The 20366-nt window shown below is 33.6% G+C and overlaps 1 protein-coding gene across 4 annotated transcripts in view; it reads right to left on the bottom strand.

The window, feature by feature from the left end:
* Nucleotides 1–20366, bottom strand: part of LOC118198674 (1-phosphatidylinositol 4,5-bisphosphate phosphodiesterase epsilon-1-like) — a 482557-nt gene that overhangs the window by 127547 nt on the left and 334644 nt on the right. For all 4 annotated transcript variants that reach the window (XM_085809195.1, XM_085809194.1, XM_085809193.1 and 1 more), the window contains 3 exons: nucleotides 18993–19166; nucleotides 18745–18882; nucleotides 8839–9127 (listed from right to left, as the gene is read on the bottom strand). In XM_085809195.1, the coding sequence (XP_085665321.1) occupies nucleotides 8839–9127; nucleotides 18745–18882; nucleotides 18993–19166 (601 nt within the window). The remainder of the gene's footprint in view (nucleotides 1–8838; nucleotides 9128–18744; nucleotides 18883–18992; nucleotides 19167–20366) is intronic.

Here is a 20366-nt window from a genome sequence, read left to right as displayed (position 1 = left end):
TCTTAAAGCAATCTACTCATCTGAGTTGGGTTTGTCTTTTATTTTGCTTCCAAATTCTCTGGATGAAAACAACTCCTTAGTATTTCGAATCATCTTGCATTCATATAACGTACAAGCTTTGCAATTCTTTGAATTTTTATGAAAATATATATATCTCGTTCACCATAGGTTCGATCAAGTTCCGTTTTTTCTACTAGAGATTAATTTCTTTCCCACAGAATAGACTTTGCAAATTTTTCTTTTAAATACTCCAAGGGTTAATTTATATCAATGAAACGTTAGGAACGCTTTTAAAAACGGAACGATAAACTTTGAAACACATCAAGAAGCATAGTTTCGAAATACGCTTAAAGTAATAAAACTTTGTTGGCTCCAGTTTTGATAATTTAGAAGCATTTCATTCTTGGTATGCCTTTCACTCTCGGTGCTGTCATCGAAGTCATTTTCTTGGTGAGAATCGCTTCTCTCCATTACCGTATGATATAACTTCGTGTCGATGTAATAAGCAGTAAAATTATTTAAGTATAAATAAAGTGATTTAATGTATTACATTTTTGCAATAAATCTTCTTTAAGAAACATTTTTCACTGCACAGTTTTCGTTCACTCCAAGAAACGAGAAAGATTTTTATTATAAGTGAAGCAGCTGAACTAACAGAAGCATTAGTATTTATTCATAAGAAGAAGAATTTATTTATTCTTAGAAGATAAAAATTATTCTTACACAATAATTTATTCTTAGAAGTCCTGCGGTTCCATAGTAGTGTGTATACAGTTTTTAAACTTTATTGTTGGAGCAAGCGTTTAACGTTGATTTACATTTTTGGTCTTCGAGTTTGCCTAGGTATGGTAATGGAGCTTGCCAGACCAAGCTTGCCCAGGAAATATCTTTCCGATGGGAATATTGTTTTTCTATTGTATCCCATTAATCTAAATCCTAGTTTTAACTCTAGTTTCCACTATCAGGTTCAATGTTCCTTCTAACCTTCTTCGGGAACATGCAAGGACCTGACTCGGAACACAGAGCTTACTAAAGCTATGTTCAAAACTGTGGGAAGTAAACAGGATTCACAAGAAGGGTATACAAAACCCTTTATTTTTCTCTATTTACAATGACTTCCGTACTTCGGAATACACCGACCCGCTACTTGGGGTCAAAACGTAAAAGTATAAAAATAAAACTAAACTCTAATTTAACTTTAGAATAATAAACGTGGAAGATTGGCCTTATATTAACAGGAAGCGTGCGTTCGCCAGACAAACTTTGCATAAATACCTTCACGCTTATAATTCTGGCCGGAAGTAGAAAATAAGAAGTGATAGTAAAGATTTAAAATAAAATAAACGTTAGTAAAACTTAAGATCCTTACATACTTCCCGCCAGAGTTAATTAGTTTGAAACTGAGGTCTAAAACGACCTTGTTGAAAACTTTTAGCTCTAGAATCTAACGCGAGGCCAATCTTTTACAAATATTTTTCGCTAGAAACTAAAAATTTAAAAGAAAGAAATTTGTTTTTTACAATAGCAGCTCCCAGGATACACAATTTTTTTTCATCTGTACTGCATCCAAACAGGAGCTCTTATTCAAATCTGGTTCCTTCCAGAGATCTGGAAGGAAAACTAGTTTAATGAAATGTTACACAATGAAATGGCAAGTAACATGTATAATTATATTTCACTTAACATTCTTATTTCATTCATGACTATTTTAATTATCTCTCCCCGTGCTCTCTGACATGTGTTGTAAAAGAACACCAAACACGAATGTGTTTCTGTCTACGTGTTCCACACTTCCTCCTACAATCAAAACACTAACGTGTTAAAATTCAACATAACAAGACCTCTTAACACACCCTAATTTCAACTCTAAACCCTGAGGTACTATTCTGAAAGTGTCTAACTCTAAAGTGTAGCGTCAGAGAGCCTAACTACATCATTCAACCTTTAACACATATTCACCATGATTTAATCTGTTTACAGTCACACGAATAAAAAAAATTTTAACATTTACTTTTACCATATCACGGTATTTCTTAACATTTAAAATAACAGTTCACATGTATATAAGAACATATCAACATGCCGTTAATTTTACACATTTGAAAACATACATTAGTAGTATATTGTTAACTTCTATTCTTTTCAAAGCAAGTGCCAATTCTTTCTACATTGAAATACTACATTTCAAAAAGTCTTTCAGACTAAAACTTCTTTCTTGCTAGAATGATTTAAATAAAATTTATACAATAACTTTTTACAATATTTAAGTCTTTACAGAACGCTATTATACATCAACTTTAGTTTTACGCGCGAGTAATTGAAAAACATAATACCAAAATCGGTAACAACTCATTTCTCGCCCTTTTGGCGATAAAGGTAGACCTCGCATGAGGTAAAACTTCTTGAAATCTGCCACTTGCAGTAAGAATGAAAGATTAACTTAAGTTTGCAAAGTAACATAAAATTTTACTTATCTTTGTGATATTCGGACATCCTTTTCTGGGCCCAGTCCTTAAAGGTATTGCAGATAGTAGTTTGATTTATCCTCCTTCTTGTACGGGCTCGCCCTTCAGTGCCTTCCTCTGGAAGCTTCCTTTTTTCACCAGTTCGGTCACCCTTGAATACCTTCTTTTTCTCCTCTGCTTGTGGTCTTGGCCGTTTGATGGCAGCTGGTCTTGGCGGAACTGGGAAACTTCTGTCGTGTTTGGAGTCGGATACTTTTGTACAGCGATTATTTTTGATTCGTCTGTCTCGATTCCTTTTTGAGATATTTTGTAACCTAAATATTTTAATTCAGGGGCTGCAAATTTGCACTTTTCGACATTAACTTTTAGACCGGCCTCATTTAATAAAGAAAACACCTGTCTTAAATCCTGTACATGTTGGTCGAGATTATCACTAGTAATAATGATATCGTCTAAATAGATAAATGTGGACTTTCCAAGAACAGGTCTTAACACAATGTCCATGCATCGCTGAAATGTTGCTGGGGCCCCTGAAAGGCCAAACGGCATACGCAAAAATGCATAAGTGCCAGACTTGGTTATAAAAGCAGTCTTAGGCACGTCCTCAGGCCTAACCCCTATTTGAAAATAACCAGTCGTTAAGTCTAAAGTCGTCATAAATTTGGTTGATTTCATGTTCCTTAGAATTTCTTCTATGATCGGTAACGGATATACCGGATATTTAGTTATGGAGTTTAATTTACGGTGATCAATAGCGAATCTCCACCTTTTTGGATGCGTCAAAGGATAGTCATTATTTTTCTTACATAAAACCACCGGGCTAGCATAACTACTTGAGATGGGCGTTATGATCTTTTTACGTAGGATATCGGTGATATGCCATTCTATAATTTTTTCCTTATTCTTATCATACCGGTATGGTTTTTGGCGAACTGGCATTGCATCTCCGGTGTCAATACTATGGTTAGTAACCTGAGTAAATCCTGGAATATCACTAAATAACGAAGCAAATTCACTTACCATTTGTCGGATTCTTCCTTGCTCGTCATTAGGGAGGTGGTCAAGTTTTAACATCGGCGGTTCAGCCTTTTCTGCAAGAACTGGTTTCATTGTCAGCTTAAGGGACGCTTCATTAAAATCCAGTGTTGCTTGTGCGTCTGAAAGAAAATCTATTCCTAAGATTAAATGTGTTTGCAGATTCTTTACTATAAAAAACATCACCTTTACTTGTTCGTCCTTGATACGGATATACAGAGGTACTTTACCTATGCACTTACATCTTTCTCCTTGCGCAGCTAACACTGTCGTATTATCCGAATTATATATGCGGTATTTGCGAAAATACTTCCTAAAAAAATCTTCTGCCACACAGGAACACTGAGCGCCTGTATCCAAGTTCACTATCAGGTTCAATGTTCCTTCTAACCTTCTTCGGGAACATGCAAGGACCTGACTCGGAACAGAGAGCTTACTAAAGCTATGTTCAAAACTGTGGGAAGTAAACAGGATACACAAGAAGGGTATACAAAACCCTTTATTTTTCTCTATTTACAATGACTTCCGTACTTCGGAATACACCGACCCGCTACTTGGGGTCAAAACGTAAAAATATGAAAATAAAACTAAACTCTAATTTAACTTTAGAATAATAAACGTGGAAGATTGGCCTTATATTAACAGGAAGCGTATGTAGTACAGAGAACTGTGAACACTACAATACGTTTAAAATTTATCAAGAGGATTAAAACCTCTGGCCTGGAAGGCAACAAGCAACTGCGTAACTTCTAAGGTAAGCGGCCTGTTTCGACTCACTGCTTCCTCTCTCTCGCTTGGCAAAAAAGCCACAACTTAAATACTTGGCGTTCGCCAGACAAACTTTGCATAAATACCTTCACGCTTATAATTCTGGCCGGAAGTAGAAAATAAGAAGTGATAGTAAAGATTTAAAATAAAATAAACGTTAGTAAAACTTAAGATCCTTACACCACTACAAGAAATCCCATTTGAATTTAGATTGGTTCAGTTTCGCCGCATTCTGTCAAACTTTCTGAAGTCCACTTGGAAAGCAAGCCGGTCATTTCAACAGACATTACGCACAAACATGCTTTGGAATGGCACCAACAGAGAAAACAACATTGTAAGTAAATGCAATATTATTATCACCGTAATGCTCCTATTTCAAAAAAGGCCAACTGTTCCATTTTGAACTACTAAGTTCGCCATTAAATGAGATGAACAGTTCGAAATTTTACTTTGTTATATTTATATTTAAATTTCCTCAGAATTGTACAACTGATTTCACTTGCTGTTTTTGATAGAATAACCCACTTACTGCAAGACTATTAAGCGAATGCATACCTAAATTTAATTTTCTGTCAAGACTAGATTGCAAAGAGATAAGGTAAAACGTGACTTATATTTTCTCGAGTTTTCTTTTAAGATGAAAGAAATAAAAAAAGAATTAATATTTTGAATTTTTTTATGAAAAAGTAATATAAACCTTTCCGGGTAATTTAAATAATTGACATTATTACAGATCACAAAACACGGATTTTTATCAATACTGGAAAGCCTCCCGCTCCCAGAAAATACCTTTAATAGCGTAAGTGTTGCTAATATAAAACACTACTCTGAAAATGTGACTGTGGTAAAAATTAAAATAAGCTTTTCTTTAGTAACGTTTTTATCAAAAGAGAAATGTAAAAATACGTTATCAAAAAGTGTCAGTAATACTCACTTATAAATGAAGTTCTCAGAATATAAGTGCAATAAAACACTTTATTCCCTGAGTGGCCGAATGGATAAGGCCGTTGAACACTAACAGTTCGAACCCAGTTTCACTTCGGGTGAAAGGGACATTTTTCATAAATTTGTGAGGAATTAGTTATTCATTTTGACAATTAATTTTTAGTTAAAGCAACTTTCCTGTCGCGCCGCTCTGGCGGTATAGTGGTTAGTGGAGCCTACTGTTCGAAGGGCCCGGCTTCTAATCCCGGAGAAGGCATGGTTGTAACTGTCCGTCTCTTTCATAGGAGGAAACGGTGGCTTTCTTATTAGGTGCTTCCAAAATAAAATGGTCACCATTTCTGGCCTGAGTTGTGGCCAATGCTGAATAGGCAACTGCTCACCTTTTTATAAAATAAAATAAAACTTTCCTGTCGCTCTTCTTTTCACCCACGCATTCTTGTCAGAAACGCAAATCAGTCAGGGCGAATATATTCAAATGAAGGTTTCCGAAGTTGATTTTAGAGCGTATTATGCCTACTTAAAGGCCACGTTGTTACCTTGACTTAATAGCGATTTGATTCTGTGGTGTTAAGTGCTTCTAGCCATTAGATTTGTTCCGCCGACTTCTATGAGCCAGAGCCTTCCTGCGCATTTAAATTATCCTGTGAGCCGTTAGACTAATTTAATTACATTTTATTTGAAGTTCAACATTACTTGTTAAGCCGAACATGTTGGCTTATGTAAACCCAAGTGGGGTCGTCTGTGAACTCTTTGTGATCGAATCAAGAGTTATTTACCTCCTTCTTCTAACTTTTTCTGCATCATAAGACCACAGGATAATTTCTCTAGTCTTCTTATATCTCATTAGTTTATGTTACCAAAGAATTCATGAATTTTCTCATTTGGCGTGAATGCAAACGGCTTTTCCTTTAAAACATCCTCCACGAAAATATTCTTACATTAGGTAAACAACCCCTCGTAGGCTTTGCGATATTAAATTAAACAAATAAATGCAATAGAAATATAAGGGCAAAAGACAGAAAACTTTCTTCAAATTTGTGAAAGTTTAACCTTAAGAAGAATTTATAACCAGAATCTGAAGAGAATTGAAAAAGAAAGGTAAAAAGAAAGCTTAGACTATTAATAACTAGTTCTTAAAGAAAAGCTTAGACTATTAATAACTAGTTCATGAAAAAAAAATTTCAAAAAATTTCGTAGCAGAAATATAAGAAATGATATTTATTTTAATATTACAGTTTAAATGCAGCCATAAAAAATTCAATGAGAAGAGTTCAAGTCTTAAAATTCTAACTGGCTAAAATTTAATGGCACTGGATTTGGATATTTAAAAAAGAAACTACTTATAATTTAGCATTTAACTGTGCAAATTAAAGAAATATTAGAAAAGATTCATCAGAAATATCTGGTTTTTAAAAGCTATATTGTTGCAATAACGCTGGTGGCTGAAGTAAATCAGACCATTAAAGGATGTGTAGGTAATCCTCACTTATTTCTATTAACTAAGTATTGAGGGACCTAGTGAACTACTAACAAAATAATCGCTTAAGTCCAAAAATATAAACATGAACTCAAGAAGGGTTAATTACCTTTTATTGCTCAAAATAAAGTTGTACAGATGGTCCCTTTCTCAGGACGTACAACAAAGCATCCACTTGGACTTAAACTTAAAAATGTAAGAAATAAGAACTTAACTAATGACTAACTAAAGAGATTTAGCCGAAGCTAACACAATTTCTAAACTAGTTGGCCCCTAATATTAAATTAGCTAGCGCAGCTATTAAGGGCACGTAATACGGCCGAACGTAGTAACAGTTTGGAGAGACGTAGCCAAATGTCAAACGTGCGCTATTCAGGAAATCTAATTCTCCCCGTTGAATTCAGTGAACTTTGACTTAAATACTTTCTACTTTTCATCGGCATTTAAAGCGATTTTTAAAAGTTGTAAGTTGAAGCTAGAAGAGACAGGAAAGGAGCTTTAACTTAAAAATAACTATTATAAAATTAGGATATACCTTACAGATGATTCAGAAATTCAGAGTAGTTCAGGCCTAGATGAATTTGAAAACTGTACTAATAAAATTTTTTTAATTTGTCAGTTATAACTTGAAGGTAAAATAAGTTTTATGGAACGTAACCTAATACAACAAATATGCAAAAATTTTGTTTAGGTTAAGAAAAACTTCAAAAACGGCTGTTCTATTTCCTATAGAGCATGAATTAAGTAAAAACATCATTATCAGTTGTGCTTTTTTAAAAGTAATAAAAATTAAATGATGAAAAAGCTTGAAAAGTCTGTGGAATACATTTATATTATTTCAGTGTTATTTACTATTTGCCAAAAACGCATTTTTTAACAATTTTGTTTAAAATTTATAAATTATGACATGCATTATACTTCTAAATTTATAAAGCTAAGCAAATATTATAAAAATTACAGCATATTTATGTTATAAGAATCACGATATTTTGATTTAATATCGTTACTTTTGCTTAACACAAACTGCGCAATAGCTGATTCGATTGCATTACCTCGTTGCTCATATGAAAAAATATCTAGGCATGGCTCTAATTGAAAAGCAGCTTAGTTTCAAAGAGTACGATTCCCTCAACGTAACCTAAGCGCTTCAAATCGAACGCTAATGAGCTAAGGATATTTTTTGGAATCGACTGTCTGGACTCTGTGAGGTATTGCTGTCCTCACTTATAGCTTTATGCGGATTTTGTTCAGTTGGGTCTTTCAATAAGACGCTTCAGTCCAGAAGCAGTTGTGGATAACAATTTATGAACATCTATAGAAATAAAATATTTATGGCATATTATAATAGTATCAATCCTGTGGTGCACTCTGGGCAAAGCTGCCGTTAATGAGTTAGTTAATAACCGATAAGTTAAGCCATAATGTCCGACCAATGTTAAACCAGCAAATGTACGGCTGTTAGGAAAATTTTGTAGATGACTATATTTTAGCATCAAAATATAATTGCTTAGTTTCTCTGAATATCAGTTTGTGCTAATATGTATTAGAGAAAATTCTCAAATGCCCTTCAGAATCAAGAGCGAGCGGAAGGAGGGAGAAATTGCGATCTTTGTGCACATAACAGCGCATATTTAGGCCGTTGATATTATGCTCAGATCAAGGCTGCAGAATCTACTGGAACTGTAATTTTCCTACTCCCCAGTCACATATCATGCTAGGTACTGGAATAGAGCATTACGCGTCCCATCACGTAGCTTTCATCGACTTTAATGATGTAACTCACGTTTCATCACGGCTGTTCTAAAGATAAGAGTGAACTGGTTCCAAGAAATTCGTTTTATTCGTGAAACAAAGATTCTCTTACACTAAAAAAGAAAGTAATTGTAATTTAATTTCTCCCCCCACTTTTTTTTTTTTTTACTAGGGAAATTGCTTGTAAGTGCAGAGAGTATTATTTTTGTACTTTCGTGAAAGTTTAATTCAAGAACACAGAAATATATAAAATATGGACTTAAATCGCTAACTTCTGTAATAATTCATGGCTCTAGCACTTAAAATTGAAAATCTAAATTCCTTCTCGTCGCAACGTATTGTATTAAAATTAAATTAGATATAAAGAAAGACTACTCATCTTTGGATATAACTCACCGTTATCGATGTCTTCCTTCGTCGCAATGACATGATCTTCCAGGAAGTGCGCATCCAAGTCCTGCATTACTTCCCAGAGCTCTGTGCTAATGGATCGTAGAGCTCCAGGTGAAGTAGCTATGAAAGACCATTTAGTAGCACGGAATTCCAACACGATCTGATCATGAGATCGACCACCCCCAGTTCGCCATTGTTCTAAATCAGAAGTTAATTGACTCTTGTTTAGCAGAAGACTTTTACTGTCCAGCAAAACTAATTTCTCCAAGCCAATACCTAGTAGTCTGTTCACCTATAAAATTCAGAGATTTTGAAAATTAAGGGTTTATACCGAACGCAAATATAAATAAGAATCATGATTACAGAAATTTCAGCTTCTCCATTGCCGTTAAAACAGACATTGAGCTGTATTTAAATGAGGTTCAGTAAAGTTTTGTTACTTCCAGTTTTGTCAAATAAATTCTGATTGCAGCTGGTGATGTGTAAAGAAGGAAAGTAACTGCTTATATATTCCTAAATTTAATTACGAACAGAACAAGACATAAATAATCCCAATTGTATTAATAAAAAATATACAACTCTCTCTAGGTTTGTATATATATACATATATACAATATTTACAGTAGAGAATGTTACATATATTTAGTTATTTATTTACAGAACAGTATATTACACTTATTTATTTACAGTTATTTTTAAGTCCGAGATCCGAAATCATCGAAACTTCGGCGATTCTAGACTTTAGATCATCAGTTGAAATTCAGTAAGATGGCATGAAGAAATAAGTTGGCTATGATTTAATATAGCATTTATGACGTTATGGGAATCAAAATATACCAAAAAAAATGATTCAAAATTTATTTGTGTGCTTTGTTAAACATTTCCTTCAATGTAAGTTGTTTAAGTTGTTACGTTTTTTATGCTGATAATTTAATTTTATTAGATGGACATAAGTTCTTGTTCATTTTATAAGGTATTTTCTCCCTTTTTTCCGCATATCTTCGTGATGTCATTGGATGCATAGAAGATGCATTTTCGCGAGGTCCAGGGTTCGAGTCCCGGCTAGGGTACTAGATATTTTTAGTATCTCCTGCTTTAAAAAAAATAATGACTCTACAAGTTATAAAATTCCAATTTCAAGTCCTATAACTGTCGTGTCAAAAATTCTCACTCGTCCGTTAGTCGATTGGGACATTGTCATTGCAATGGAAAACTTCTGTTATATCATTTCCATTTATTAGGAATTCTTCCCTTAGCTTCATAAATTACATTAATTGGAAAATTTTGCCTCCTGTGTTCAAAATCTACGCCAAACATAAGGTTGCTGTTTTGCCTAAATTTGAAATCGTATTTTCTTAAACCAGAATTGCGCTAAGGCAGTTACAGAAGGGAAATACCAAAAAGGTTTTCGCTTTCCGATCCTGTTTCAGCTCCTGAATTAGAAAGTCTTTTCGACATAAGCAAAAACTGAAACTTTGATTTAGATAAGACAGCAATTATAATAACTGTCTGCAAAATGTAATACGCTGTATCAAATTAGTTAAGGAAGAGAGCAATTTGCTACGCTAACTGAACTTAATCTCTTCCGACTTCAATCAATATCGGCAACGGTGTTGATTCCTTGAGTGGAATATTACATTCTCTACTCCTAAATTTTGTATATAAATAGATACAATCTCAAAAACAAAAAAAAAAAATTAAAAAATTACCTGTAGTCCGGAAGTCCGAATATTGGACGTACGAATTTCGGATTTTGTACTGTATATACACGAAGAGCCATTACATTATGACCACCCTGTTAATAACATGGAGGACCATATTTAGCCTTCAAAAATGCCAGCACTCGTTATGGCATCAACTCCACAATGTGCTGATACGTAGTCTGAGGTATCTGGTACCAAGCGCTCTCCAGCTGGTCCTGCAATTCCCGCACATTGCGAGGGGTAGTGTGGCTGCACGAATTTGGTTCTCCAGATGGGGCCACAAATGCTCTATTGGATTAATGTCAGATGAATTTGGAGGCTAAGAAATAACTTGAAAAACACTGGAATGTTCCTCAAACCACTCCCTGACAATTCGACCTTTATGACATGGTGCATTATCCTGTTTGGTAAACACTATCCCTCCGCCCCCTGTTGTCATGAATGGATGAACCTGATGTGCAACGATGTTCACGTAGCGCACATACGTCAGGGATTGTTCTTTGGGGATTATGGGTCCTAATGTACTCCATGAAAACATTGCCCACACCATAATACCCCCACCACCGGCTTGTCTCCTTCCAACTGTGCATCAGAGAGCTAGCGTTTAGTTTGGAAATCGGCGTATTAACACACGCCTGTCAATGTGATGGACCAGAAAATGTGAGTCGTCGGACCATGCAACTTTCTTTCCTTCTTCTGATGTCCAATTCCGATGTTTCTTGGCCCACTGCAGACGCAGCTGGTGATGACCTGCAGTCAGTGCAGGGACGTGCTTCGGTTTCCGACTGCGTAAGCCCATACGCTGTAATGTAAGATGCACAGTGCGTTGAGAAACACTGCCTGGGTCGCCACTGTTGTAGCTGGTGGTAATTTCAGCTGTTGTAGCTCTTCGGTCAAGGGGGCGTAGTAATCCCCGCTCTCCTCTGGAATAAATTCGCCGTTGACGACACACTGCTGCCCGGCGACTTGTCGTTTCACCGTCCATAGTCTTTTTCGATATGCACTCACAACATCTGCACGTAAACAGCCCACTAAACGCACCGTTTTCGAAATTAATGTTCCCAGTCGCCGAGCCATAATGATTTGACATTTGTTGAAGTCTGATAAATCAGCGCAATCCATAGCCGTTTTATATACTCCAACATCCTCCGCGTACGCGCAGTGGTTTTACTCCTGGGAGAGCCCATTGTTATAGAAGGAGGGTGGTCATAATGTAATGGGTCTTCGGTGTATATATAGACATCACTATATACATTTTTGCTTTTCCCTAATTTCAATATTGTCATCAATCGAAGACAATGATCAATCGAAGACAATGATCAATCGAAGACAATGATAGCGTAGGAAATCAGATAGCTTCCCAGATACCGTTCGATACAGTATTTGGGAGCTCGGGATATGATCGTTTTATTTCATATCTTTAACAATTCCGATAATCATAGACAAGAGGTAATGTAACTAACTACCTATACAATCAGTTTTCATTATATTATATCTGGTTATTAATGAGAATCAGAAGAAGTATTTAAATCGTTTTTTGAAAGAAATTATATTAAATGCAAAACCAATTTTTTCATTCATCGGCAATTTTTGTGAAATGATTAGTTGGTTATCTGGGTATGGCAAATCACATGATATGCCTAAGGGATAGGATTCCTTTCTGGAGGATGTTTTAAAGGGAAGTAGCGTATTCAATGACACATGGAAAAAGCCACAAAAGGAAACTATGCAGACTGCCCGTTTCCCTATGTCCGAACGTGGGACAAATTACCAGTATGTAGCAGTCTTTAACCCCTCAGCCACTGCTGAATTAATCTTCATGAGAAGTGTTTAGAAACTTTTCTTCGCAGATTTAATCTTCTCTCTTATCTCTTTTGTTTGTTCTTCGTTCTTAGATTTGAACATACATGTGTAGAGGTAAATAAATTTTATATTTAATAGAGAAATAATGTTCGTTTTGTAAGCGCTTTAATATTACAGTGGAATTATATTACTGGAAAAATTTTTAAATTTTACTTCGACATTATTAATTTTTTTTTAAATTTTACATTTTATATCTTAGATATGTTGACAAAGGTAAGTACATTATTAATTTTCATCCTTTTTTTTAAATCTGTCTATTTTATATAAAACAATGTTTCCGTAAGAATTTACCAATATGTTACTCATAGTATAATATAACTTAATGAAGATTTTAGTGCAGATGCTAATTCTTTTATTACTACATTATTTTTTTCTAGAAATTTATGTAGCTGGAACAGTAGTGTACAAACGCTTGATGCGGATTTTGACATCCAGTATATATACCACGCTTATTTTGCTACGTAATTTTTTTTTTCAATATGATCACATGTATAATATTCATAATTTTTTTTTTTTTTTTTTTTTTTTTTTTTTTGCGGCTGGATCACTAACGGCTGAACGGTTAAGTCGCTGAATACTTGTGGTTCGGTCTGAGGCTCAAATCCCGCCGAATGGGCTGACTTCATGCCCGCTTTCGTGGTTTTCTCCATGTGTATCGTGTACATGAACAAATTTCCCTTAGAAAGCCCTTCACGAAGGCATCCATCGATTGCTTTGCTATAATGAAATAAATAAAAGAATATTTTGGGGCAACATAAATAATATCGTAATTTAGGTAAATATTTGTATTTATTTGTACGTTACTGTATTTTGGGTTTAATATGTTACGAATTTTCCATTTAGATAGGTAGTTTTATTAGAATTATAATTAAAACTGATGTGTTTTTCTGTGCAATGTAGCGCAAGATAATTTTAAGAGAAAGCTATGCCGGAAAAGTAAGAATACTTTAAGTAAGAATACATGCTTTTTACTTTCAGTAAATGGATATCTCGGTAATTTGTATTGAAATTGAATAAATGTAATTGACCACTATGTTTGCTGTAACTATAATTCCACTTTCGTATTGCTTTCCAGTAATTTCGAGAAGCAGAAAGTACTAGAAATATCTCGCGCGGGTTTCTGAAAACTATTTAAGTCCGAAGAGAAAGCATCTGCTCTCAGTTGTTTAGTTAACTGCTGTTGCTATTGTTGCGAGTTCAGCGTGAGATCGGATTACCTTTCTCTTTAGATACGCTTTATTTTGCGTTGTAGTTAACGTTTTTAGTGGTTTGAAGTGTAACTATTGTTTGTATTGTGTGATACTCTTACGAATATTTCTGTGGAAAAAATTCCAGAGGTCTGAAATTATTTCTTTCGATAAAAATGCATTTTATAATGTACTATCAGACTTGTGCATTCAGTCTATTACGAAAGCGTACGCACGCAACAATAAAATTTGCATTGTTCTGCATTTACATTTTTGCGTGCGTACGGATTCGATACAGACTGAATGCACAAAGGTCCAATGATAGATTGATACGATTCCCTTTATTAAAAGAAACATTTCAGAGACCTGGAACTTTCCATAAAAGTAATCGTATAACTCTTCACAACATTATAGAGTGCAATCAGTAGGTACATTTCAAACTGCTATGAACGTTAAACACAACGCAATGCAAAGCGTTTTCTCTGAAGAGAAAACTACCCTGAGAAATGTCTGTACAGTAATACTCCGAACTTACGCGATAGGAGAGATTGAGTGATAACCGCGTAAGTTGAGTTTCCTTACGTCGGGGTATAATTTCGCATATAAATTACTTTTAATTGGGGCCGGAGACGAAAGAAAATAATAATTTAGGAAAAAAAGTGTTTAATAAAATTATAGATAACATAAATGCGAAATCGCAAATCAAAATTATTTTGATGTAGAAGGTTTCATAAAATCAAACAAAGTAGTCTGCTTGCTTAAGGAATTTTTTCTCTTGCAAAATTTCCTCATAGTATGCTAATAATTTTTTGTTCCTTGTTTTGTTGAAAAAATACGCTCTTTGTCTATATATCTAAAATTTGATGGCATTCGTAGCATGCTAATAACATTCTCATTCCTTGTTTGTTAAGAAAATATGCTCTTTGTTGGAGTCTATATTATCTAAAATTTGTAACCCTTTTTCAGTTAAACTGAGGCCTTCTGTCAAATTCCCAACCATCATTCGATCTTCTGGTTCGATGAACTGGGTCTTAAGGACTCAAGTTCTTCAATGTCTTGCTCTTACTCATGCATTTCTATGAGCTCATCAATTGTCAACTCCTGATTCTGGGAATCCAGCAGTTCTTGAAAGTCATCGCTATCCACTTCTAAATTTATTTGCATGGCAAAATCGACAACTTCTTCGATCACATTACCAATTTCATCAGGCTCTGACACTGATTCTGCAAGACCTTCAATGATGGAAAAAAAGGACCCAATTTTTCCAGTTTTTTTGTTAAACTTCATTTCAAGATTGTCTGATGATTTTCACCGCATATAAAACATTGAATTATTTCCAAAAATCTTTAACAGAGAGCTCGTTGTTTTGTCTCATAGCTTTATGTAGATGAGGAAATAATCGTCTCGCATGATAAGCTTTGAATATGTTTGTGACTCCTTAATTCATCGGTTGAAGCAAATTGGCTGTATTGAGTGGCAAAAATGCAACTTTTACACGTGGGTCAAAATTAGTTAAAGTTTCAGCGAGATGACCTGGTACTTTGTCGATTATGAGCATCACTTTAGCTGAAATCTGTTTAGATTGGCAATAACGTTCTGATTCAGGTATGAAATAATGACCAAACCAATCTTTGAAAAGGGAAGCTATTATCCAAGCTTTGCGATTTGACTTCCAAATGACAGAAAAGCCAGCTATAGATTTATTTTTCAATGCTCTTGAATTTTCTGAGTGATAAACTACGAGAGGTTTTTTTTATTTAATATCACTGTCAATCGATCTTTGGCAGCTTTAAAACCTGAAAAAGTTTTCTCTTCACTTGCGATAAAATTTCTTTTAGGCGCTGTCTTCCAGAACAGGCCAGACTCATCTACCTTGAATATAGTTTGTTTGGTTATAATGGCCATCATCTATCATAGCTTTTAATTTCTGTGGATAGTAAGAAGCAGTTTTTTATCAGCACTTGCAGCCTCCCCATTTTGTGCAATGCTATGCCAACTAGAGCGACTTTTAAATCAGCTGAACCAACCGTTACTAGATTTAAACTTTTCATCTTTAGCCGTCTCTCTAGCATCCTCTTTCAATGACTCAAATATCAGCTTAGCTTGAGAAGCATACCGTGTTCTAAACAACAGGAAAATTTTTCATACTTACTTGATTATCACAAAGTAATGTGGTTATAAGCTTTCTTTTATATCTAAGAATGGCAACGTGCTCACCAAGATCACGTGACCACCTCTTGCAGACGAGACGCTAGACAGAAACAACGATGATGTTTGAAAGCGAAGGACTCGAAATTCTTAATATGATGTTATACCGTTTTCATGATGCCATAGACTGACTTTTTTTTCCTTATTTTTATTTTATGTGTTATCTTCAATTTAATTATGTTCGCGTATGTTCGTCATTAAATTACTAAATGTCACTATCGTTGTCATCAATAGGACTGTTCCTATAGTTCGTAAATGCAGCTACATCATACAATAATTTTTAGCATAGTTTCCGTTTCAGCGATAATATCGTGATGTTTGCGAACGATGGTTGAATTTAAAGATTGAGCACTTTTCACAGCACTGATAATTTCTTTTTTGCCTTTTATAACCCTTCTTACCGTCGAATCTGGTACATTAAACTTCTTTACTAATTCACAAGTTTTTATTTTTGTATTGAAGTCTTTAATAATATTAAGTTTACATTCCAAAGATAAAGTCTACCCATTTATTCAATGTTAAATGGACTTTCCCCTGTATTCTCTTTTTCCCGGCATGGCTTGTGTCTTAAATTCTTTTTTTTTGCATAACGTTACATATAAAAATACAATAATTTCAAATGTAATTGCACTAAAATCATCTATGTGCAAATTCATAACAATATTTATTTATTTATGACTAACTTCGTGGTTTTCTTTAATTTTGTGTTAAATTTTTATACATTTTTGGTTATGTTTTAATTAGTAGGCGCATATTATACCTTGATATGCTTATAATTTTATCATGTCGTAGTAATATTGTCTAAATGAACTTTCGGTAGTGATATAAATATCTCTAAGCAGCCGGGAATTAGTTTGTAGTTTAGTTTAGATAGAATTACAGTTCTAATCGATTTTAGCCTTTGATCTCTGAGTAATTTATCTTATTTGCTTGCAGCTTTGAAGTTGCGAAATTTCGATCACAGAGATTTTACACTTTTAGAAGCAAGTTGGTGATACCCGTTATTTCATTAAGGATAATTTATAGCATTCTCTGTCTTAACTAATCTTTTTCATCTGCAAAAGTATTAATCGATTGGAGCTTTAATAAAGAGTCAAGATTGCCTCACCATCTTTACAAATGCATAACAAAAAAGAATAAGTAATCTAATTTATTTGCGTAATTGAAAGTGCCTTGGAGATCACACGTGAGAGCTTATTAAGCTTTCAAGTTAATTGCCAACCAAAGGCTGAGACAGTAATTTGCATGTCTAAGAATAAATGCAATTTATTTTCATCAGATCAGCCGGGGGGAACCCTAAATTATAAATATGAAAATTTAGGAAGCGGTAGGAATTAATATTTGTTGGCGTTTTGAAGTTAGTAGTATAGATACTTAAAGGTTGATTAAAATTTAGTTAAATTTAGTTGTTCAGGCTATGCTACGAAGAATAAAATGAAATGAATAAATTCAATAAAATGAATAGAAATATTATTGCAAATAAATTTTTTTTTGAAAGAAGAGTTTTATATTACGTTCAAAATGTATTGTCGATCGAAACAGACTTCTATTTCTGCGAATACCAAGAATATTTTTAAGGGATAATAGGTGTAATCAGGCCCACTAAAGGCAGCCAGCAGTAAAGTCGCTGAGGGTTCGAATCCCAGTGAACTAGCTGACTGCATGGGCATTTTCGTGATTTTTCTAATGTGTAACGCCAATTTTCCTTAAAAATTCCCCCAAGAGCATATCTTCATTTCGGCTGATACACTTGTGTGCGTCGTCGCAATCAGTTAAAAACACATAGGTGTAATTACACATTTTCTCTTTATCGTACAGATACGTAGTTTGCAGGAATCTTGTTTTCAACTGAACTTTAGAAAACAACTAGTAAAAAAAGTTTAAAAAAAAGAAGACGGTTGCAGAAAATCTTACATAATTACTGGATTTCAGCATCTTTTAACTTTCAACCGTACTGCACATATAGAATTAAAGAAGTCTATGTAATTTTCTGTCTATTATTTATTATTAAAATGCAGAAATGAAAATTACATTTCTGCTGTATAAGTAAATATATTGACAACTTTTCCTAGGTTAGAAAATATTCTCTGTTTTCATTACACTATACAATGCATGATTTGCAAAGAAAAGTTTTATTTCAATCAAGACTTTTAATAATTAACTAGCCTGTATACGTGATTGTAGCTTTTAACCTAACATATCAAAGATATATATGTAAATATATAAGTGAAGCTAAACAAAGTTATTAATTAATAAAATACTTATAATGAATAAGAATGATGATCTATTATCACAAACATATTTAATATTATTTCTATAAAGTATTTCGTAGAAACGCTATAGTTAAATAAATATGTTTATAGCATAATAATCAAAATCTATTTCATCAAACTAATTCTTTCGAACTGCAATTAAAGACAGAAAGATCTCATAAGTGATTAACAATAGCAAACAATTTAACTTCATCTAAATAGATAAACAGAATTTTTTTTTTAAATGTACATTCTCTTTTTCTCTAAAGATATATTTTTTTCTTAAATAGAATTGGTAATTTTGCTAGCAAAAATTCAGAACGTGAAACTGGAATCCATAACTATGCAAACTCTTTTGAAAGATACATAGTAAGATTTTAATGACGTAACGGCTTAGTATCTTGGTAGTAGGTAGAATAATAAAATATTTAGAGAGATAATAACAAATAACTTTTATAACAGAACTGAAAAGCAAGATGTTATCTATCTACGTATTTCTAAGAATACAAATTTCTCAAATCTTGAGGCAGCATATCTACCTATCTTCGCACAAAATCATACTTTATTGTTTAAATTTATCATTTATAAAATATTTTACGTAAAAACTATTGAAATTCAAACACCTTCTTAACTAAAATTAGAAAATATGATCGATGCCCAAAGCTTGTCACACATACGTTTCATTTTAATACAGACCTTTTTTTTAGTTCTCTCTTTGACTTGATATACCCGGCATCCATAAGCAGGTAAACGCTTGCAGTTTTGGATGTACAACTTCTTCAGATGCAGTTCGTTTTCGTAAACCAGAGAGTGGAAAAGCTTCCTTTTTTGTTCCTGAAATAAATATTTCTTTGGCGTTCACATTGAAATACGGAACTAATAATATAGAAGAAAAAGGTCTTCAACCTTCTTTCGTTTGTAAGGATTTATCTAAGGAAATTTACCTTGATAGCTTTGCTCATATTCTTCGCTGTGCGATACATGGGGGCGACGCAATCATCGAGAGCCGAGTCGTCTTTGTTGTCGTTGGAGCTCATCCAGTTGCGAATAATTGCCGTGCTTTTGGACACAGCAGAATTGAAACTTATACGCTCGTCCGGACTTTCCGCTGCACTTTCCTATGAATTGTAAAAAGAAAATATTCCTTTAAAATAAGGCATAAATGAAACTAATAATGTGCGACATAAGGAATCAGATTTCACATGTATTAAATAGGGAGAGATCTGTGTTGGTTTCACATGAATTTCTGGTCTAAACCGAGACGGTCGGCGAATATTCTTTCCAATTATATTCATATTTTTATGGAACTCAAATTATTGTTACCGTGAGTTTCGCTTCCATATTTTTTTTTATTTTCTTAGCTTAATGAAATCTTTTTTATAACGTAAAATGATTTCCTGCTCAGCATAAAATCTGGTGGTTTTTGATAAATGCATATAAATTTCTGCTTCTTTAAAACTATTGGAAACTATTGAAAAATATCCTTATCGATGTTTTTAATATTTTTATGGAATTATAACAATTAATTTTAGTCCTATGAATTTTCATCTATAAAATGTTTTTCCTTTATCGTATTGAAATATTTTTATGAAACAATATTATTATTTTTTATTAAAAACAAAATTAAGGGAGTTTAAAGGTTTTCAGCAGGTCTAATAGTCCTTCGAAGCATAACGGAAATACACATAAATATATCTGAAAGATATTTTAGATAATTTTATTAATTAGAAGCTATAAAAGTAACTAAGTTCCTACCCAATTATTTTTAATTTTTAATCTATCCTTTTATTCTCTAATTTTATACTTACGTATTTTAAAAAACTTCTAAATTATCTAACTCGACTACTAATTTAAGGAGAGCTATAAAAGGTAGCGCATTAACTGTAGCTCATATTTGTGAGATTTGACTTGCAATGAAATGAGTTATCGCTCTCCTCTCTCTTGCTCCAATTCAGACTTCAACAATGATTTTAAGACTCAAGTTGTAATTTACGAAATTATAGTAGTTGCAAACTAACAATCATGGGTAGAAGAGTGACGCTGATGTCAAATAAGTTTGACATGCTGTTTTAGAAATTTGTCTAAGTACACCTCTGAGCTACTAGGAGTATTTTTGTTAAGTTTATGTAATCCACAAGTCATGATAATAAAGCTATTTATTATCATGTAGTCTGGCTATTTAGATATTGCTATGTGTAAGAATTTTTATTGGATCGAATGCACACAGAACCAATGATTTAAAAAAAAAAAAAAAAAAAAAAAAAAAAACGAACACTTGAGATTTCTGAAGTATTTTACACAAAAGTACTTGTACAGCT

Source organism: Stegodyphus dumicola, chromosome X2 (genome assembly GCF_044657685.1).
Source record: "Stegodyphus dumicola isolate Sdum_Otavi_A_Nest chromosome X2, ASM4465768v1".
NCBI classification, from domain to species: domain Eukaryota; kingdom Metazoa; phylum Arthropoda; class Arachnida; order Araneae; family Eresidae; genus Stegodyphus; species Stegodyphus dumicola.
The sequence above is the reverse complement of the archived record's forward strand: the minus strand, read 5'-3'. Positions and strand labels throughout refer to the sequence as shown.